The sequence below is a fragment of the Trachymyrmex septentrionalis genome, unplaced genomic scaffold (assembly GCF_001594115.1).
Source record: "Trachymyrmex septentrionalis isolate Tsep2-gDNA-1 unplaced genomic scaffold, Tsep1.0 scaffold37, whole genome shotgun sequence".
NCBI classification, from domain to species: Eukaryota; Metazoa; Arthropoda; class Insecta; order Hymenoptera; family Formicidae; genus Trachymyrmex; species Trachymyrmex septentrionalis.
The window spans coordinates 5,457,979-5,481,847 of record NW_017305536.1 but is presented as its reverse complement, the minus strand read 5'-3'; the positions used below and the strand labels follow the sequence as shown (position 1 = coordinate 5,481,847).

Genomic DNA, 23,869 nt, shown 5'->3' with positions numbered 1-23,869 from the left:
ACAAATAGTTTATTTTATTCAATATACATTTGACTTTTGTGCTCTCGGTTATTATTTTTCTGTCCTTCCTCAAAATTTATCTTTTCAATAAAATTCTCTCGAAACGTGCTACTATTTTATATGGCACGTACATTAATTAATGTGTTAATTATCGCATAATTGAATGCTGAAACGAGTCAAAGAAGGGTTATTGGAAGCTAAATTTTAAAAAATGCGCCTTACTAATGAAAAACATAAATTCTCAGCTAAGGTAAAAGCGAGAGCGAAGAGATTGAAATGGAAATGGATGTGAAAACATTCGACGAATGACATTCGGACGAGATGGTAAAGCGCGACGATGAATGGAGTGCCGAAACGGCAAATGGGATTTAGCGATTCAAAACGACGAACAGCGTATCCATTTCTAAAAACGTCCTTGCTCGCGTGTAAACCATGTATCATATTTTCTTATTTACTTGACATGTGGGCGGATACAGAACGATATAAGTCGAATCGATGCTGGATACAGTCCTCGCAAACCATAAGTTGAAAAATTATTTATGTCAGAAATTGATTTTGAAAGAACATTTATGAAATATCTCTTAATCCAATTTCGATGATGTGTTGAAAGGGGTAAATAACGTGGAAGAAAATAATTTTACAGACACACATCTAAATTTCGGAGTTGCTGAGATATTTCGCCGTGAAGAGCGATTTTCAGGAAACATTTTTTCAATGAAAACGTTATAGAAAACGGAAGAAGATTATTGACGACACTTTCTTTTATCACCGCAATATTCAGCGTGCAGCAAGGAGCGAAACGTTGAAAATGCGGCATTAGTGGGTTTTCTTTATGAAAAGTCCTCCCTATAGATTACGCATCGAACTGGCATTACTGCAACGTAGTATAAGTATCATCGATTTCCGATTTTCTCTGCGATTCTCGTGCGGCACTTCGACTCCATTCAATTTACTGTACAGGATTACGGCTGCGAGATGAACCAGTGTCTCTCAGTATCTCTGACACGCTTGAAAATCGCAGTAAAATTACTAGCATAGCAATAAATTTATAACTAAGGACAAGTGAAAGTAAATAACTGCGGTAATCAGTGCGTCATAATTATAAAATATAAAGTATACTTACAATTTCACTACACATATGACGTAATATTTGATGGAAAATTCAAACTCAAAATTTACACAATAACTAAGGGCAAGTGAGAGTAAACTGTGCGGTAATTAGTACGCTATAATTATAAAATATAAAGTATATTTACAATTTCACTATATATATAATATATGACTCAATATTTGAACTATTGTATCACATATGTAGTGTATAATTACTAAATTGTATAATTACTTTACACTTTTTAATTATAGCGCACTAATTATCATGCAGTTATTTACTCTCACCTGCCCTAGTTATAAATTTACTGTTTGAATTTTAAAAATCTGTTAATAAATTTTATTGTTATTCTTTAACGTGAGGTAAACCGAGATAAATTGAATAACAGGGCGAATCAGATTATGAGTGCATGAAGAAATGTTGTCTCTCATACAAAATTCTAAAAAATTACGATTTTTGTAATGAAAAAGTATATCGAAACTTATATATAGTGTAATAACTTTTATAATGTGGTTTACTAAATTAACCTAATAAAAAATTAATCTAAAAAAATAAACTGATAATCTGTTTCATCCTTCAATTTCGGAGTAAAACGAATCTTTTTTTCTTTTTGCGTTATACAAAGAAAATATCATGTTTATGTATTATTTTAATGAATGAAATCCAAGCCAAAGTTATAAAAATTAAGAATTTACAATAAAATTTAATAAAATTTAATTTTGGTTATTTTTTTATTCGAGTCGTTTGATGTAATAACGACAAATTATTAATATATCTTTTACTTTTCGGCGATTATCCTGCCATATTTACCGATCGTCGCTGTTTAATTTCGAAATGAAACGAATCGAGTAAAATTACATGAAAGAAATTACTGATAGTTGAGCGCCTTTAAGTGATTCTTGTCGTAAAAATACGAAATAAAAAGACTATAATACACAGTAAATAATACACCGTGAAATTAAAAGCACACTATCATCTTCCCATTATCCGGAATCATTTCGGCAGAGTTGACTTATTTAAATTTATTGTTAATCCATCCGATGACCATTTCGTGATACATGAGTGTAGAGGAATAGTAAAACATATTGTATAATAAAATACAATTACTTTGCTCTTTGTTTAGTTTGTTGTCTTGTATTGTTTCACCTGTTTGAGATATACGGCATTTTTAGCGGGCGGGATTTATGCCCAAAGTAGTATACAAAGTGAGCAGATTGAATTCAGTGCACTAAATGCAATAAACGCATTACATGAAATATATATCTCATGTCATTACAACTTGTAATACATGTGGGAAACTTGTAATTATTATTTATTACTTCATATACATATTTATCATTCTTATTCCTTAATAAAACTTTATAAACGCATTTTATAAGTAATTGTCATTTTACGATTTATTTACATACATTATTTATAAATTTTTCATGAGCCGTATATATCCCCTTCTCCATTTATGAGTAGCCATATATTCCACCCCTATGGAATATACGGCAAAAATACAAAGATTTAAAAAAGTTCATTTTTTAATACGAAATATAAATATGTATTTTGGATTTCCAATATTTTTTTTATAATAGTAGATAATACAAAATTTTTATTGATATAGTTTATTTACTTTAAACATAGTAATAATATTTAATAATTTAAGTTTTTGATAGGTGTGGCGTATATACCGGAGTTACCCTATTTATTCTACAAAATATATAGGAGTATATTGTTTATGTTACGAAACGTGGTTATAATTTTTCTTCATTTTTTCATTATATCAGAATATCAAATTTTAATAGTACTTTTTAGTGTTATGTAATAACTATGCATACATGTAGTTATTATTGAAAGTGTTCATATTTTAATATTTTGTTATGTATTACAGCGTGCGCGAATATTAACCAGTTTTGCGAGGAACAGAAAAACAAAATCGCTACTCCAGCATGTAACGCAAATTTCCATTTGCAAGCACCGCATAAATCCGGTAACGAGCAATGCGATCGAGAGACTGTAAACGGTGAATAAAAGCCAGGACGTTCGCATCGACTTATTTAAATCCAATGGCGACCCAAAAAAGAGTAGTAAGCAGGGTCGCCATTGCGCGAGAGTCTCCATCTTCGGTTGCTATAAAATACATTTCTGGGACGAGAGACACGGGCTTTTGCCATTCCCTAGCTCCCTCGGCGTGTCGTCGGTAATATTGCTTGCAATAAATTACGCGGTCTTCTCTGCCAGCAGCTCCGGCCTCTCTTCATTCCTCTCTCTTTCTCTCTTCCTCTGTCTCCTTTCTTCGTCGTAGAATCTGCTGCGTCCCGAATATCCTTCAAAACGATCCCGGCCGGGACTCCCGGACGACGTATCGCCGAAAATTTTCACGGGAATGTCGAGTCAGCTGACATATCTGCCCTTATCCGCCTTCGGACGTTGAGAAATTGCACGCTGGAATTTTAACTCTTAAACTCACGTGCGCTCGTTGCCGAATACCTGAGCCTAATTACATTTTTGTATACATTGTCATAGTTGCAAGGAACTCTCTTTTATTTTTATTTTACTGAAAACGAAAGAGAAGGATATCTTTTTTTCCTTAATAAAATGTTTTCTACCAGAACGATTTTACTAAAGTTTCTAAAAATTTAGAAACAGAGCTAGATCTGAAAATAATTTTATTTGGAGCATCAAAATAAATATATAGGACAGGTAAATTTATTGTTAAAATATTAAAAATTTTTGCAGTATCGTCATTAACACTTTGTGATACGTAAATTATTATATTGCGCTAATAATTATAATTCTACATAATTATTTTAATAGTCTAACAAATTTATTTTCAGATCTGTTGTATCCAGCTAAATTTTTAGATATTGTAGCAAAACCGTTTCTTCCGTGCACATATTCCGATATATAAATATTTTGAAGATCTCAGAGAGAAAAAGCAGGTCGAAATTTTATTCTTGAAATGCTTATTTACGCTGTTCTTTTACAACCAGTATAAACCGTAGATATTTTATTTAACAATAGATCTGTATATTTATACTTGGTTTTTTATCTGAACGTTTTTTATTTGAACGTTTACGTAGAAAGTATATCCAATATCTCACTTTCCCATAATAATATTCACTTATCTTTGTCTGCAACTCCTTGATTATTTTGTCATTACAAAGCACTTTCAATCTCTCGATGGTCTTTTCGAACGCAGTTTACTCATAGCATTCAAAGAAGGTACCATCTTCTGAACACACCTCCATAAAGAATAGTTATCTGTGAACCGGACGTTATTTTGGGATTAAAAGTCTTTGTCTTGAATCATTGACCGCGCCAGTATGTCTACCCTATACTCGCAACTGCTCATGTCCTGTTTTAAGCGCTTATTCGCCCTTAACCACTACACAACCTACTCTTAACGTGTATAATCCTAGAAGATGGGAATGGAACACGCGTGGCGCGGCACGGCGGCTCGAGCGCATAATACGCGAATAAATTGCACAACCGGAAAATCTTTCCGACCGTTCGCTGATATCGCATAAAGGGATGGATATAACGGGTGAGGGATGCGATTATAAACAATGCGACCCGTCGACGCTTTCAGTGACCATCCCTGTGCCACTCACCACTTCTATCGCTATTCTGCACATCACAAACGAGCTTGACTGGCGATTATCATCCCAAAGAAGCCGTCGGGAACAGAGTTATGAATCGTTCTGATCCTGAGTAAAATTGCCAGACTTTTTGAGGAAACAGAGGATATTAAAAGCTAAAATGTCTGAAATTAGCAATAATGAAAGAAAGATCATTGATACCGATACATTACTGTATTTTTAAACAATATTTTTTAAACATCAGCCAAAACTTCAAAAATATAAATATTATATAAACTAAAAATAAGTGTCTTTTATCAGATATAGTTTTTATAATACTGTGCAATTTTGGAATAATTAACTTTTTCGTACGATAAGTAAAAATGAATGTTTGATAAAATGGATAACCTCAAAACTGACACAGTAGTGATGCCACATATTTCTATTCTTTTTCTTGCATCTGTATAAAATATTTACAAGTGAATGTGTATACAATTTTCTAAAATCTTTTTGATATAAAATTTTTTTTGTTATTTATACGCATATTTTGTGCTGTACTGTAGAATACTAATGTAACATGATAGTTTTTTTTAGAATTTTTCTATATAAGTACACGATTACTTTTAGTCATAAATATATAAATTATAAATATAAATTATATTTTACTTTTTTAATTATCTAAAACAAAATCAGATTAATAAAGTGCAATAATTAGTTTCTAAGAAATAAGGGGTATCTCTTTAGGAGATCTACATATGTCAGTATAAGCGACTTTCCTCTATTTACCTTAATCTTGTTTCTTAATTTTTTAAAATTTTCAATAACATATATACATATTTCATTGTTTTATGTATAATGTTATACATGCGAATTTTCTTTGGTAACAAAATGAGTGTTCCTCATTTTCCTCAGGATTATTGATTTACTTAACAGTCGGACAAAAATACTGTATTATTGCCCACATTGTTCATCCCCTTCTAAAGCGCTAAGAGACTGTGTTTGTGAAATATTGTGTATGGTATGAAATTTAATACTTCGTCGCCGTATATTAAGTCGCGGTGGCATGGACAATGCCGAGGTCAGCGACCCATGAATGCGAGTATCCTGATAAAATTTAACGGACCAGCTGCATCCGCGCAACGCCGCGAATCTCTCTTCCCCGACGTTTTGTCTTCCATATAGTAATACACATACACGCATACACACAGACACACGTACGCACTTGACACGCGGCGTTTGCGTCTGACGCCAGTCTATAGAAATTCTAAACAAAGAAATTGATTATTTTAGCGCGACGCGGAAAGAGGAAACGCGCAGCCGACCTCCTCACTGTAACTTACAGCTTTCACGATGAATTCGTAGCTGAGGCTTTTCTCAGAGAGAAATGAGAAGTGACATCTGGCTGTAATTTAACGTAGAAAACTAAAGTAATTCAGAAGGCGAGCTTGGAGAACAAAAATACAAAATCCTATTCTTTAATTAACTTCTTATATAATAAGCGTTACATAAAAGGAAAATACAGCATTTAAATAAAAATAAAATTGGAAACAAGACATTAAAATACGAAGCGCCACTACGATCTTTGCGTTGAAAGTCCGACAATCATATCGGCACGCAATTATCATTCTGAAATAATTCATTTAAATAAATATATATAATAGTTTAACATCTTAACATTCAGACCATAGTGGCGCTTCGCGCTATTTTAAGTAATGTATTTAAATGAAAATGTCCATTAGAAAGAAATTCTAGTCCTTATTACTAACATTATAGCAGTAATAATCATAATTATGATAACATATAATTATAGTCATAAGTACCAAAAATTTTTCTCTCAGTGGAAAAAGATGATAATAATTTGAATAAATGAGAATAATTGAATAAATGAATAAAAAGACGGCAGAAAATAATTGAAATAATTATTGTTACCTATTATGTAACAAAATAATAATCGAGCTTTTTACTATACTCAGGATTGTCACAAAATTAGGAAAATCAGGGACTTGCCAGGGAAATTAAAAATAGTCTGGAAAATCAGGAAAAAATCAAGAAATTTTGCAAAATTTTCTAGAAAATTAAAATCCTTGGCTTGAAAGAAGTTTATCACATATGAAAAAAATTTATTAAATCTTAATACGTATTTCTTTGAATAGTACTCTTAAACACAAACTTACATTAAATAAATATTTACTTAATAAAGAAAAATAATAGTTAAATCAAATTAATGATTTTTGTATCAAATAAATATATATTTACATTTAATAAATATTTAAACAAATATTTGATATTCAAACACATATTTATTAAAATCCAATATTTTTTCCAGTGTATCGCGTATTGCATCAACAGATTGATCAGTATGGCTATTTTATAACATGTACCTTTATTAAACGTTACATTTATAAAATGTAATCGTGCGATCGATCAATTTTATAAATGTAATCAATCAATTTTATAGATGTAACGCCCGCTGGAAAAGGCATTACATTTATATAACCTGACATACTGACCAATATGTTGATGCTACATGCGATACATTAATTTCTCTACAAAATATTTAATGGTTTCCAAATCAGGATGAAAATTTCAAAAGATTATTAAAAGTTCAAAGGAAGTCATAAAATTTTGTCTGAAAATCAGAGAAAAGTTGTTGAATTTTAGGATGAAAAATTTGTGACAACCTATGTACATCGAATTGGAAAACAAATATCCCTCGTCGGTGACAAACTCATCACACGGCGAACGGAGAGATTGTGATACATAATAAATAATACATCAACGTTATGCAGTTTATTGAAAGAGAATCGTGGAATCCTACGAGTAAAGTAATTTGTAACCAGAGGAGAGGAAAAGAGAGAGTTATGTGGCGCCCGTGCTATGTTCTGCAATTAGCGGGAATCAATTTGTGTCGGAAACTATTAAACACCACTTCCTTCCGTCCTAATTTTCCAGCATTATTCGCCACCCCTGCTGAACCCGAAGACACGCCTGCTGCATAAAATGTCGACGCGAATAACATAAATTACGGAGTCGACACGTGTCGCCGATAATCAACAAGCCAACAAGTATAACATGCGCGGCGGATTGTAATTAACAAATGTAATTCTCGGTTTGCAGAAACGGATCCCATTTTGCGCGGCGAATTACGTGCGTGAAACACGCTCTCATCGCTAACCGAAATCAATTCTCTCATGTATTTCCAGTTGCTTTTTGAAAATAACGAATATTAAATGTCTTTAATAACAAAGATTAAACATTGAAACGTTTGTTGATAATTTTTAATTAAATGAAAAATTTTTAATTTTATTGAATTAAATGTTTCGCCTTTCTTTCTAAAAATGTTAAATATTTATGATATTTCATTAATTCTTCGCTCATTGTTACGTATTTTAGGAAAATACGCGAAAATCAAATAAACCGTGATTTTATTTAAACATTTTCAATATACAGCTTTATGTGAAATTTAATAATTCATTTAATTAAGAAGAGAAAATCGTAACTTTTATTAAATTCAGATTTGCATGTCTATCCTCGCGGAAAATCTTGTATATCATTGATAATTAATAAATCAATCTTTGCTAATTGAAGTGAATATTTCTTCGTACAGATTTTGTGTACAATTGATAACAATAACAAAATAATGTTAAATAATATCAATTATTTTATCTTTTTAATGTTAAATATTTATATTTTCGTTAATTTTTTTATATTATATATACTTTATTGTTTTTCTAGCGTAACAGTATTAATTTTAAAAAATAAATATTTTTCTAATAATTTCCACATAAAAAAGTACGCAATTCATATTTCAAATCTCTTATTCAACAATAAACTTGTTAATTTTTAATTTTATTAATAATACATTTATCTGTTTATTAATGGTATACGTTATCTAACATACTATATTTAATTCGTAAAGTTGAAGAAAAAAAGATATTTTTGTACTGAAGGCTTTTAAAAAGACTTAATTTCACTTAAAGAAAGACTTACAATATAAAAAAAGCTTAATTTAGCTAAAGAAAGACTCTACTTATGTAATTACATTCTACTTATTGTTTATCTAGGATCTGGAACTTTTCATGCTAGTTTGTTCACACTTCCATACCAGATGGAATAAGGTTTTCCCATTCGGGAAACGAAAAAACTTTCAGAAGAGAAAACAGTGAGACACTTTTCGTATCGCTGCGCTGCAAAAAATACCACAGTTTCACGCTCATTTCGTGTTAAATTCCTGTTTTTTCTTTGCTGATACTTGCTACAACAGTTACAATTTATTTTTTTCTCAAAAAGTTTTTGTGTTGCTTGATGTTACTTTGGTGTTTTCAGGCAAAAAGGAAAATTAGAAGATAATTGATAAACAGAGTGAGCATTCGATACTCCTTTCTTTCTCTTTCTTTTAATAAGTAATCTTATCTTTAAACCGAAATGTCAGCCTTTTAGAAAAATTATACAAATATCTGTTTATATATTTATTTTTAGAGACTATAAATTAACTGAAAATTAATAAAATTATGTTTATTTCTTAAAAATTAAAAAAACCTTTAAAATTTACCATGTTCTAAATATTGTTAGAGAGCACTTTTGATTTAAAGACTAATGTCGTAAAAATTGTAAATAAAATCAATTATTCATACGAGGACATGATAGTAATGTTTTTATTATAAATGTTGCAGCGAGATATATGTTAAAAGCAAATGATTATATTTTACGCATATTTTTCATTAACAATTTTTATTGTAAAAGTCCTGTTAAAAATATGTGTAAAATACTTCTCGCACAAAGCGAGTTATTTTTGTTCATGATACCTTTTTTTTACATATATTTTTTGTGTTTAAATGAAACAACAAATTCATTGTGACGTACGTACATTTTATTCATCATTCATTTGGACGTTTTCAGGTTACACATTGGACACCATCAATATATTTGAATTTTACAAACAAAAAGAATAAAGTATATAAATCCGTTAATAATAATAAAAAGATAATACATATAAATGTTCATATAAATCGTTTATTCTGCTGGAGGACATATTTTTAATTTGCAAGCTTGTATTCATTTCTATAATTAAACGCTATATTTATATCTTTAGCTGAGATTCGAGAGTTGAAAGTTTTGCGACTATAATAAATGAAAGTTGAAACAACTAGTAGTTTGAAGTTCAGAGTTAAGAATTGAAGATCGGGAATTTATGCATATGCAAACTTTCAAACATTATTCTAAATCATATTCTATAAATTCTAACAATAATATCCCATGCCTCTCTTATGCGATTTTATTACCGAATCTCAATCAGAGAGTTTTTAACGATGAATAGAACCTTTCATTAATGAATCGCGTGTCGGATTCGCGTTTGCCTCGAAATATCAAACATGAGAAAACTCGTTGCAATTACCTGGTCGACAGGTTTTATTTATAATGTTCTTGAAAAACAGATTCGAGGCACATAGATGTGCACGTGTCTCATCCGCGTTTAATTTCAACAACGGTGGCGTCGGATTCACCGTACGATTTTTATTCATACTGTTCTTCCAACTACCCGCGAATTTCACGTTGATGAAATCGGACTGGGATCTCTCTCGCGAACCGAACCTGGAGAACGCGTTCCCCAGGAAGCAGCACTCGTCAACGATCGCTTGTCGGGAAGCGATAAATATCATCGCTCGTAAATATCATGCGGTTAGCAACAATAAATCCCGCGTTACTTCGAAATCCCCACGCAGAAGGTAAATCTCGAAGGACTTCGGCTCTCATTTTACACATTCGTTAATGCTGCATTGTACATTAAAGGCCGGTATTCATAATCAGTTCTTATATTCAAGACCATCTTAAGGATGTACTTGAGATATTTAAAAATGATAAAATTACGAAAAAGTTACAGATTATTCTTCTCTTTATCAATTATTCTTTTTACATTCGATTGAAATTGACCAATATCTTATAGTTTAAAGTTAGTTTAAAGTTATAGTTTATTGCTTATTACTCGTATTGTGTTTTGAGACTTAATAAATGACACGACTGAGCACAAATTTGTGATACATATATATTTCAATAAACCGTTTTAAAAGTTAATAAGTTATTTTAAACTAATTAAACGTCTTTTTTATAATACTTGTCTATGTATTTATCTGAAATTGCAGAGGGCTTCAACTTGGGATAAACAAGTGTCAGTGACACAGTCACCCAGTTAGATTACCCAAAGTGATGAACTTGTTATAGATCTCTTGTCCAGTTTAGAAACTATGTTAAACGAGGAAACACGGGTATATTATAAAGTATAATATCGTCCTGTGGGAGAGACACATACTCTTGCATGCAGAAATTCAGAGTTTCACGCATATCGCATGATCGAAACTGTGGTGAACAAACTATGAATTTATATACAATATATTTCTTAGCTCTTGAGATAGCCGAACTTTTCACGGCGTGTCCTAAATTCTGAATCAAACATTTCAGATAGAATTTTATGGCATCATATAATATTATCTTGTCTTTTTAATCGTAAAAAAATTATCTTAAAAATTATAATATTTCAGCTTTTTAGTCTCTACGTAATCTTCGTATCTAAGATTACATTTTTTATACTTAAGAAATATAGTAGTATATTATAATCTTTAAAATACCAATTAGCATTTAAAAAATAAAAATATTTTTTACTTAATTTGTATATTTATGCGCGTATTGAATTTTTTATTCAACACTTTTAAAAGTTAGTTCTTTTTCAATCGTAGAGATATTTATATTTATTATACTAGTATATATACATATATATATGCATATAAGCAATATTTGTATTTATATAAATAATATATTCATATAAAATAAAATATTTATTTATTATATTCGAAAAGAAATATCGTGTATGCATATATATATATATATATATATATGAGATATGCGCTTGCATTACGTGCAATATAATGCAATAATCTCTAAAGCATGGTAAATATTTCGAGAATCGTTTATTCCGGAACCTCTTTTTTTCTATTCTCGTTCAGGATACGCCAGTTGGATCGAGCTAGATAAATGGACTGTCGAGGACATCCTTCCGAGAATGGAATCCACCCTCGATTCTGTTTGCCCAACGGAACATGGAATAATCGTCACGCGGCACTGTACTTGAATCAAATCGAAAAGCTGTGACATCGATCTTGTTTTATATTAACAGATATTTAGATTATGCTTCAATCGCACTCTATTCCAAAAAAAGGAATCAGCCCGTCAATATTCCATCGATATTCCATCGATATCACCTTAAATTTTTCATTTATGAATCTTTAGTGCGATATATGAAAGTATTATTTATTTAACTGTGCCTCTAATGCGCTTTTAAGTCTTCTCTAATAAAATTTAAAAAATAATAAATAAATAAATATGCAAATTTTTTAAATAAAATTGCTAAAATTTTACGAGGAACGCTAGAATTTAAAAAATTCGCAGCATTAAAAATTTTTAAGTACATATCTCATGCAAAGCATACAGATATAAACGCACATAAATACATAGTATTAATTTTAGTTTCCAAGCTTATTTTATATTTTAATAATTAATAATGATAATTTAGTTTTATCCTAACAAAAGTTAATTCAAAAATATTTTTTTATATCTATTATAAAAAAATTTATCACACATACACGTGTACATATATAAATACTGCTTATTATACAGCATTAATATGCTATTATCAACCCCGATTGACAAAATAATCGGAAAGCAGCACGTATCCGTCTCGACTTCAAACTTGCCATCCTGTTGAGATTAATTTTTACACCATTCGAGATTCGCATGAAGTTTGAAAGTAAGGCTGATTTATTAATGTACGCACGTCTAACGTACAGCGCGTAAAGTAAGCGAAGAGGCAGCTTCCGCTTATACAGTTTTCCATGGAGAATTACTCTCTTCGCGGCACTCCCGTGGGACACATTCGCCGCTCCTTGTGTGCGCGACGACGTTTCCTGCATAATGAAACAATATCGCTCGTGCCCTGTTCTCGATCTCCCTGCAAGATCGAACGAGCACCTTCGGCTTTCCTATTCTTTTATTTAATTCCTTGTAGTGGGTATCGAGGGAGAATCAAATTCGACTATATGTTCAGCGCGCCTTAAACTTAAAAGATGCATACACCAAAGGAGGAAAATCTTCACCGAGAAATGGCGAGCGCGAGAGATGACTTTGACGGATCAGTCGGCCTTGTTAACCCCGTGTTACCGTTGTGTTCCCTCGGCGATTTGCGGGTGCGCTCGTATAATCTACGTCGTACGGCTCCTCTTCTTCGTCGTCTTATTACCGGAATAACGTAATATTGCCAGCATGTAGTCGGTGAGATCGTTGCGACGATGAGGCGCGATCGCGCTAAGACGCCTCTCTCCATCCGACTTAACGACATTCTCATGGCGGATTAGGTCGAGCGAGATAGCAAGTCCGGGTGCAGAGCAAGACAGGGCACATGACGCTCCGTGTCGAATGAACTGGGATTAGCCGGAGATCCGGCGAACCTGAAGCGCGGATACCGCGCGCTTAGCGAGATCCTGACGTCGAGCGCGTTTCGCGCGAGATTTTCATGGGTCCGCATCGTTTACGTGCGATTTAGTGGAAGCGTTTACCCACTTTGCGCTTTTAGCATAATGCAACATCGTCGGATATTGGGATGCAAAGCGCGGTTGAGAGCTGCAACTAGTGCGGGTGTTTTAAAACTAAAGACGTCGACTTTACGACTTGCATTGAGCCCTGCATTTACTTAGCGACTGGAAGAAATTTTTAATCAAATATATCAATAATCTATATATATATATTGAAGAAAAATAGAATTTATATATAAAATTAAAATTCTTTTTCTTCGCAGGCATGAGGCAATAATCAAAATTAATCTCGGTTAAACTTGCTTTAATCTCACGGTTCGTAATCAACTTGTTCTCCGTCTTTCTCTAATTCTTAGAATTAAAAAAAGCTGAAGAGTTAGATGATCCAAAATTAAACGTTTATATAAAACGCCATTTTACAAACTATAGAAATCAAAGCCTTAAACGGTCTAGCTGGATCTTAACGCTTGTATGATTCTTATGTGAATTTATATATTACGTATGTAGTCTCCATATAAATTTACACAGTTTCCTTTCTACAGTTTGTGTTATCACATATATTCTATTATATATTATATTGCCATTTTACAATCATATTTGTAATTGTTCTGAAGAGTATTAATTGCAATCGTCGTTTCTCACAGGAATCCGACAGTCTAGCGGTATTCTCTGAGCTGCTGAGATACACAAGCGTACGCGAGCTGAGCTTATGCAATGCACGCTTGCATTTAGCAGTGCACGAAGGTCCTTTGGCGAGATTGGGACGTCGTGACGACGCCGGCGCCGAGCTTCTGCGAGCCGCACCACCTCCGGCCTGTCCCGCGATCGTCTTCCTGAGGCTAGCTGGATTTCAAGTGAGTGAATACTCTGTCTTCTTACAATTAGATACCATTCCGTAAAGATATTGTATTAAGTAAAATTTATCCACAATTTTTTCTCAAAAATCCGAACACACACACACACACACACACAGAGTACGATCATAATTTTTGATCATCATCTTTATATTCTGATTAACTGAGATATTGAATATTTCATTAATTTTTTGTTCGAATAAAAAAATAAATTTTTTATTGTCAAAATCTCAATTACACAACTTTCATATTTATGAAAAGTAATTCAAAAATCGTAGTTTACACATTAAACAATCGGAAGATATAATAATAAAAGCGGTTAGTATTTTATACAATATTACACGAAATGAAGGATAAAATAATTAGCGAGAGATCCTTGAAACTTGCCTACATCTCGTTTAATGAACGTAATCCCACAATGTAACAATGACATACGCAATCCTATTATACCAGACTAACGTATGAAGCTTTGACCATTTGCTGATGCAGTTACACGTCTTCGAATGTATCGTGCATATCCGGGCGCCCGTGGTATTACGGGAAGATAACATACGTATACGGCATCGCGATTCCAGTAGACGCAGATGTAGCTGTCTACTGACTGTCTCTCCGACGAGTTTCCTGGATATACAAGGCTATGTAGCTATCATGTTCCCAGGATCTGGGCTGGAACCATTAGACACACCCACGTTCTAGCCACAACAGAGGGGCACAGTCCGTGATGTGAGTCCCTTCTCTCGCGGAGATGAAATCGTTTCGCTTGAAAAATGGATCTCCATTACGATTCGTGAAACACATCAGAAGAAAATCGGTTATTTCACTGTAACACAGAATATCGCGTCCCCCCCCCCCTCACCTAATATGGTGCCTTCTCTTCGGTAATTCCGATTCCGGTCAGGAAATTGCGAACGTGCTCACGCCCATGGAACATATCCTAATATTGTCTTACTGAAAGTCTGATTCCGGACAAGAAATTCCGCCCCAAGAATTCTACGCATCTAGACATTTTGTGGAAAGGAGAAAGGGCGTGAGATATCAATTATCATTTAGCCCATATAAGAGAATTTATGCACGCGGAATGCAAAATGCAATTCTCAGTATCAGAAGGAGCGAAAAAAACTAATTTTTCTCTGGAAAAATTGCATTCGAATAGAGTTTTTTAAATGAGACCAATTTTTAGGCTAACGAATGAACGCTTTAAGTTACGCACGAATCGACGCGCGACGTGCGATGAATGTATCTACGTTGTTTTATTATCTCACTGAAAAGAACAGATTTTTTACACAATAACTATGTATGATATTTAAATATCTCACTATTTGAAATACAGCTTACTTTATAAAAGAAAATTTTCAAACTAATATCTCTGAAGCAATGGCCGAAAATAATAGATAAATAATGAGTAACCCAACTTGCATAAAAGTCTTATTTTAAAATAAATATGTTGTAAAATAAAAAGTTTTATCATAAAATGAATATTTGTATACAAATCAAAGACCTTTTGAATACAAGTTTTAAAATATTTAATCGATGCCACTATAATATTGGTATTTTTTAAATAGATTATAGAATTTTATGAAAATGTAATAGAAGTAATTTTTTTCAATGTTAAATATAACACACATTTGAGAATGATTTTTATTACTTTTTTTTTGGAAAAAATCATTCTTATAAAAAGAAAGATTGATTATACGAAGATAACTATTTCATTTTACGTTGCGAAAGTCAATTCCATATCCGGAATATTCGCCAGATTTCATGTCACTTCCCTCTCTTATCTATAAATCATACATTTTCGATTGCATGCGCAATTACTGTCCGCACCATGACAGCAATAAATAAAGGACAGTCCGGACCACATACGTCTTTGTAGTCTCCGCATTAAACCGACCCCCAATTCCATTACCCTTGTCTCCGTGCAGGATATCCCTAAAATAAATCGCTGAACTTTGCAGCTGCGTTTTCCATCTTTGCCAATTTGCAATTCGGTTTTTCATTAATGAAGATACGGCTTTGCTCGTCTTAAATTTTTAATTAAGCACTTCCGTTTTAATTACTTTTCAAGTTGACATAATGATTTAACTTGCTTTTTTTAAAGGCGCGAGTAAACTAACTTAGATGTTTTCAACTTAAAAATTGATCTTCAAATGTTTTTAAATAAGTTAAAAGATTATGTTAAAATTTCGAGACTATACTAAATTCAAGATTAAGAAAGATAAAATTTTTATTATTAAATAGGTATTTTTTAAAATTTAGTTTTTTTTTTCTTTTAATTACTTCTTACTTAGAAATAGAGATGAAAATAATCGAGAAAATTAGAAACTTTAAATAAAAAACTCAACAGTTGTTTTTTTGATACCTAGAAATTTATTACTTGGATATATTATTTTTTGGAGCATTTAATGATTTTGATGTTGTACTAGAATTATTCTAGAATTCAATTTTTGCATTTCATCTAAAAGATCTCTGTGAAAAGTAACTAAAAAATTAAGTAATAAAAAAAGTAACTATAAAAATTAAAATGTAGCACAATGACTAAGTGACATAGATACTATCGTTTACAATAATAATATTTATTATTATTTATAGTTAACAGAAATAATATTTTATTAGAATAATTAACTTCTTTTATTATACATTCGTTATCATTGTATATAAAATATAAATTCTGTTTTGATTAAAAATAATTTTTTGTAAGAATCCATTTTTTACATAATACTTTTCTTTAAAAAACCTGTTTCTTTATTTCTGCTTAGAGATTGTAAAAAGAAACCAATCCAAAATTGGTCATGAAAGCTCATAATAATAAGAAATTACTTGCCAGGCTACTGACATCCTCTATGTTTTTCTCTTCTTACCTCAATCTAAACAAGTATATAAACGAACGAAACAAATTGCGTCCGATAAGATCTGCCGACGGAATTATTTCTGATTGCAGGTGACAGTGAACGATCGCTTGGCATTGCGCGGGCCATTGTTACTGCCGTTCCTGGCGGGTTTCACATCGCTGAGTGAGCTTGACCTGTCGCTAGATAAATCAACAATCGGCGGCAGCAGTGGCTCGTTGCTTTTCATCGACGACAAGATCCTACAGCAGTTCTTCTGTTGCCTGGCGGCGCACTTCCGCAGTCTGCAGTCGCTCCGGATCAATTTCTGGCGAGTCACCCTGGAAGACAGCGACCGCACAATGCGACAGATCGCAAAGCATCTCAAGCTATGCGGCTTAAGCTTCCTCAGGGCGAACGGCCTAATTGTCACCGACAGCGCCAAGCGTGTGCAGATGGAACACGTGTTCGTGCAGACGATCCTCACGCACCTGCAGTGTCTCACCTGGCTATGCCTGGACGGCGTCGAGCTGACCGAGACGCAAGCCACCAGTGTGGGCAAGTGTGTGCGGGATCGTTATCCCGGCACCACCCTGGAAATCAGCGCTAAGGATATCCACGTAAGATCCGTCAAGGCTCTGGTGACCGCGGCCGAGGAGGGTGGCAGAACGGAAGTGGTTTACACCGGCGGCTCCAGCTGCCGCCTGAAGATCACGAAGCTCCAGAAGGGCGGTCGAGGCAAGAAGAAATGAAGGGCTCGCGGGCGATAATTCGGAGGAAGTTATCCTGGCACACAGTTTTACCGCGAGGTAAAGGGGAACGAAGAGAGTCGATTGAACGAGATCGATTGATCTCTTCGCGGATGCGACTGTGGAACTAGGAAAGTTCCGGAGATTGGAAGGAGAGAAGGCAACGGGATTAAATCAACAGATCGTACTGCAGAAGCCATGCGGAGAAACTCGAAGTATCGGAAAAGAGATTAGATAAGATGGAGATATAATGTAGATTTTCTAGGAGCGCGACGGATATCAAAGAGAGGTAGTACGTTGAGAGCGAACGTTGAGTCGATGTCGACTTCAATTGCAGCGTGTGAGTCGCACGTTGAATGAAGAAGAGGCTGAAGATGCAGGGGAGCACGAAAAAGGAAAATGCGGGTTAACTTTGCGGATTTTCGTCTTACTGTGATTTCGTTTCCTGCGCGTCAGGCGCGCTTACCTACGATATAGACTCTATAGATTATAGCGATTTATTAGACCTCGAGAACGATTCGAAGGCAATGGGAGATGCACTACGCTTTCACTCACCTAACCGCGTTCAAGAAATTAATGAGATACTAAAAGAAGCGCAAACACGCAACCAATATGGTCTAGAAAATCATTTTCGCTATTTTAACATGATTTTGGCATCATTTTTCATCATAATCGTGTCGCGCGAATAAAAATGACGTCAAAACCAAATCGCCTGTTTAAAAAATATACCTCTCATTTTGAAGCGTTTGTTTTTGAAGTACTGGTTTGTAAGTGTTGTCGTTAATAAGACGGATTAATAATTTTTGTCATATAGACTTTATTTATATATCTTTCTTCATATCTATTTTTCATACCTTCACGTATTTTCTAATTTTTTTAATAAATTTTTTTACTTTTGTAGGCGTAATAAGTTGAATTATACTTTGTTCATATATCTCATATATATTTGTTTCAATAAATAGGAACAAGATTGCGTTTGCTTTGTTTTATGCAATTATAATAATAATCAATGAATTTTTACGTATAAATCTCATTATTTTGAGAGAAAATCGATTTCGTTGTCTATGATCGAAGATGGAAGTTTTTCGATGCCGTGTAGAAAAATGTTTTTCTCGATACCTTTTTGAAGGGAAGAAGGCGAAAATATAAGAGAGAAAATATTTATCACGCGAAAGGAAGATGTTTTAAGCGATGGAAAAAGAGGCTGTTGCGATTACATAAGTATCGTTCGTTGTTGTTAGATGGAGATGTAAAATACGATTCAGAGTAATATATTATTAGCGATATAGATCACATCACGATCGTCACGATATTATTAAATGTTACAATCGACCGCCATTTGCGATCGGCGAGATATATACCGAGATGCCGGTGGCTTTATCGAGAGGGTGGTGTATTGTTGGAGATTTGGAGAAATTTTATAGAATGAATTATAAATGATAGGCACATGAAAAAAAAACACACACACACACACGACGCACGCACATATACACACATACATACACATATGCGTGTACGTGCGTTTCCGCGGCAATGTGGAAGGAAAGAAAGTCTCGAATACTCGTAATTCTTGCGATAGAAGATACATAATATAGGCAGGCACCCGACGCAAGCTATTGTTGTATAAAGTAATTAATTATTGTAATTAAGATGACTGCCAAATCGCATAATACTTGAGAATCCGCGCTCTTCGCGCGCCGCACTTAGCGCTAAACTCATTTTCAAATTTTTGCCTATAATAAAAGGAAAAAAAATCGCCTCGAACGTCATCGTGAACCGACAGTCGTCCGTTCGCGTTTAATTAAATGCGAAAGCTCTGATATCGACGTCGCACAAACGTTTTAGGAAGAGTCGTTCCTACGATCGCGTGACGCGAAAAAGTCCATAATAAAATGCATTTTAAACGAACTGAGAACAATGTCACCTAGCGTGATCTCGATCGATCAATTCTGATCAATCGCTAGTACACCAACGATAACTGCCATTCAAATGGAACCACCAATGAAAATCAAAGGGAGTAATCTGCGAAATGCGGGGGAGTCTTTACTAATTTTTATGTTTTGTCTTGTACAGAGCGCCGGTCAAAAATCTGCTATCATTTATTATAAACGTATAATATATTATAAAAAATAAACTATACTTCATAAGAGATGAGATATAAATATTTTTAAGCACATACGTAGTAACACACAAGAAAGATATTTTTGGATTTTTATTTTATTAGAAAATTAGTTATAATTTTAGTGAACTGTTAATTTCGTCTTTTGAATTTTAATAATAAAAAAAAGTTAATATTAATAAATCCTTTTTTAAAAAGAATTTATTATATCTTCGAAATATTTAACTTCAAATGCCTTATAATCAATTCTCCAGAAGTGAAATTCTGAGAAAATAAGTTTTATTTTAAATTATTTGCACAATCAAAAACTTATTATTGTCTAGACATTTTATCCAAGAAAATTAAGATCTAAATATCAGAAGGATATTTAAATCTTTTAATTTTTATTCCAACAGAATAATTTTTAATTATATGTCCATACTTTAAGAAGTGAATCTTTAGAGTCAAGATAAAAAAATTCATGTGAATACCCGTATAAAATTATTATTAGATATTTTTGAAAATATTATAAATATATAATTATAATTACAAATACACTTGTATATTATAATTATATAATTCCATTTTAAATAATATTTCAAAATATCTAATAATAATTATATATATCCATATATTTTTTCTGAACTCTATAAATTTTTTCATTGCCTAAAATATTAATATAAACAATTAGAAAGCACTCTGCTTAATCTCGGATCTTTGACCGGCGTTACGGAGAAGTGATCTTATCAAGGGTTTTCTCTCCCTTTTCGTAGCGTTTTTCCAAAACATATAGTACCAATCCCCCAAATAAAAGATTACTTTTATTGTCCGATTAGATACGTAAGTGCTCCCGCTCGAGCGTGTGTACGACGAATTTTGTCATTTTTGATAGTTTGCTATGTACATAAGAGTCTCTTCGATTATACCGCGCGATGACTATCGTGCGGCCTGTTAAACATTTGTGAACCCGTTTTATGAGAAAGCCAACACTCGGCAAGACTGAAGCTGATGTTACACATGCTTATACACATACAAAGAGAAACACGTAAAGAGAAATATCCAGCAGAAATATACAAAATACACGCTGGCCGAGCGATATATCTGCGGCGTCTTGCGAAATAAGCGCCCAACGTACCCATGTGGAATCAACTTGAGTAATTTTATTATAAATATTTATGTATTTATATGTGTACACATATCCTCTCCAAATAAATGTAATATGTGTTTGAAAACTTTATCTTGGTAATAGCAAAACACAATTCAACCATTTAAAAAAACATTGATGAGCTTGCAAAAGAAATTACAGCACTAAAAGTTATTGATTAATGACTTATTTTACATTATTGCATAATTATTATCATTGAGATAAGGATAAGAAACCCGTACATTTAAAAGTTAATGCGATATGTAAAAATTAAAAAGTATGACTCGTTCAGAACTCTTAACGTAAATAGCTGGTAAGTTGTCAAGATTGATAAATTAAACGACCTTTTATCACAAATCATAAAAAAATTATTCATACTAGCATTGCGGATTGTTAAAAGACGTAGAGCCTATTGCAAGTATCTTTATTACTTACTTTTTTTTATAATAATCACAACGCAATCTGCGCATTCATAAATCTATACAATGAGGATATTAGAAAAACAAGATACGCATAATGCGTTTCCTCAATTCGTGCGCTACGACAAATATTCCCACTCGATTCGTTTAAGAAAAAAAGTCAATTAATAATTATCGCATACAACCATGATAGACAGTATGTTTCTTCGTAAAATTAAATAATTAAAACAGTTCCATTGCAATATTCAAATACAATTGCTTTAATACAATTGTTAAAATTATTTGGCTTGCTTCATCACAATCGGAATCAATGCTGATATTTCTATGCGGCCATATTAATATGTATTGTAATGTATATTGACTTAATATATATTATAATGCACAGAGTATATTACTATATATATGTATATATATATATATAAATTATAATATAAATTAATATATATTATAATATATATTAATATGATACACGTGAAATACAAAAATTGTTACTATTATTGATCCCTTTATCTCATAGAAATGTGATGAAATCGTTATTCTAAATTCATGCATTTAGTCCCCTATTATTTAATCGTGAAGCTAAGTTTTAGAGAGAAATATCGCATTTAATGATTTTTCGATTAGCATTCTCAAGAATCCAAAAAGTTTTATGTTGTGTTTAGAAAGAAAGTATTCTGTATAATAAATTAAAAAGGATATATTTTCTAGGGAGAAGATACTTTGGAATTCTCTCATCTATATTTCGTAATTTCTGGCATTAGATGTTTGCGCAAGCTTCGATCTTTTATTCGACGTCGTTAACTTGCAATATTCTGTTTATTTGGCTACAATTAGCATTAGCCTAATAACATAATTATAAATTATATACAAATAATATTACATAAATTCGTCCAACAGATTGTGCATACATAACCGGTACGGTTACTCAACAAATGTTCCACGCTAAGTTATGTTTCTGTTCATATTATAGTAACAGTTCAAGTATTATAGTAACAAGGAAGGTAATACTTAGCATGGATGGAAAAATACAAATAGCAATCTTTCTTTTAGATCATTATATAAAAATGAAGGATATATTTTTCATTTTTGTAAAAGTACTCATTCAAGTTATGCGTCGTATTTACTGTTCGTTACTTTCCTTATTTCTTGCACAAGTATGACTAGCTCTCTACAGCTGTCTCCAGATTGTTATGGCCGCTTGCATTGTTCTAACATATGGTACCGTTCTAAACTTACGATAATTTAATTCCATTGAAATGAGATAATAATTGTTTTAATCAGTTATTATTATATAAATTATATGTATAAGATTCAGCACCTTCTTTTGCTCTCGGAAGTCTTGTTCAAAAAATATTCTTACAAACGTACCTTAAGGCATCATTGCAAAAATAAAAAATCTAAGCAATGCTATTCTTATATTACAATATAGCTAAATTAAATCTGGATTTGAAATGCTTGTAATAATGAATAATTACAAATCAAAGCTCATACAAATAGAGATGAGCTTTTGCTCCGACAGAGGTAAAGTATGTATATAAAAGATGAACAAACAGTGACATTTGTTCCAGAGAAGAGAATTTAACTGACCATTGTTCTGAGTATCTAATATGGAAATAGGAAATACATATTTTATCATACATCGTGTTTTAGAAACGATTTTAACTAGTAATTTGATTCGGTTAGAAATTCTTAGAAATTATTTTTCAATCCGTGTCAGTAACTTCTCTCCTAAGGCATGCATGATTCTCAAACGATTTGTAATCCATGACGATACTGATTACTATTCCAACGCGCACAATCACAGATTTTTGATGTAGCGAAGACATTCTGCGGCACCACCGTGTTCCCTGTCTCCCAGTTCTGACAGAGTCTAGACACGCTTCCGTTACATTCATAAGAACACTCCGCAATGCGCGTCATGCTTTTCGTAGATCACATGGGAGCGTAATCGAGTTGGACCGTGAGATGTCTAACGCCCGCCGCCTGGAAAATCTTTTGCGTTGTCATCACGACAGATTTGGGATCTACTTCTCTCGCCACCTCCAGTTTCAAACATCCGACGTAGACATCCGAGCACAGAGTCCAAAAGTGCGGTTCCTGCACACTGTAGACGCCGGGTATCTGTGTTACTTTGTTGTAGCACTGCGACAGAACATGATCTAGAGCTACCGGCTGTCTTTGCATAAGTATCTCCCATGACTCTTTCATCAATGAGATTACACTTAAAACTATCAATACTGCTATGAGCATAGAGCATATCGGATCGGCGATCATCCAACCGAACATTTGCATCAGTACTGCCGATATGATAACTCCCACGGAGCCGAGAGTGTCTGCAAGTATGTGCAAGAATACACCCTTCATGATTTGTGAGTTCGTACCACTGAAGGACATTTCCATTTCGACATGATGGTCATAGTTATGATTTAAGAGAGAGTAGTCATGATTCTGGGAGTGAGAGTGGCCATGGTGTCCTCTCCCACCATGACTATGACCATGGCTATGGCTGTGACTGTGTCCATGCCCA

At 33.1% G+C, this 23,869-nt stretch overlaps 2 protein-coding genes across 3 annotated transcripts in view; one reads left to right on the top strand and one right to left on the bottom strand.

Moving 5' to 3' along the window:
* LOC108750786 overlaps positions 1–18,474 on the top strand; it is a 140,670-nt gene extending 122,196 nt beyond the window's left edge. For both annotated transcript variants that reach the window (XM_018490522.1, XM_018490521.1), the window contains exons 10-11: positions 13,898–14,107; positions 17,046–18,474. In XM_018490522.1, the coding sequence (XP_018346024.1) occupies positions 13,898–14,107; positions 17,046–17,684 (849 nt within the window). In that variant the 3' untranslated portion in view covers positions 17,685–18,474. The remainder of the gene's footprint in view (positions 1–13,897; positions 14,108–17,045) is intronic.
* Positions 18,475–22,750: 4,276 nt separating this feature from the next.
* The window catches only part of LOC108750818 (zinc transporter 7-A), a 2,880-nt gene continuing 1,761 nt past the window's right edge, over positions 22,751–23,869 (bottom strand). The window contains exon 3 of the mRNA XM_018490598.1: positions 22,751–23,863. Within this exon, the coding sequence (XP_018346100.1) occupies positions 23,275–23,863 (589 nt within the window). The 3' untranslated portion in view covers positions 22,751–23,274. The remainder of the gene's footprint in view (positions 23,864–23,869) is intronic.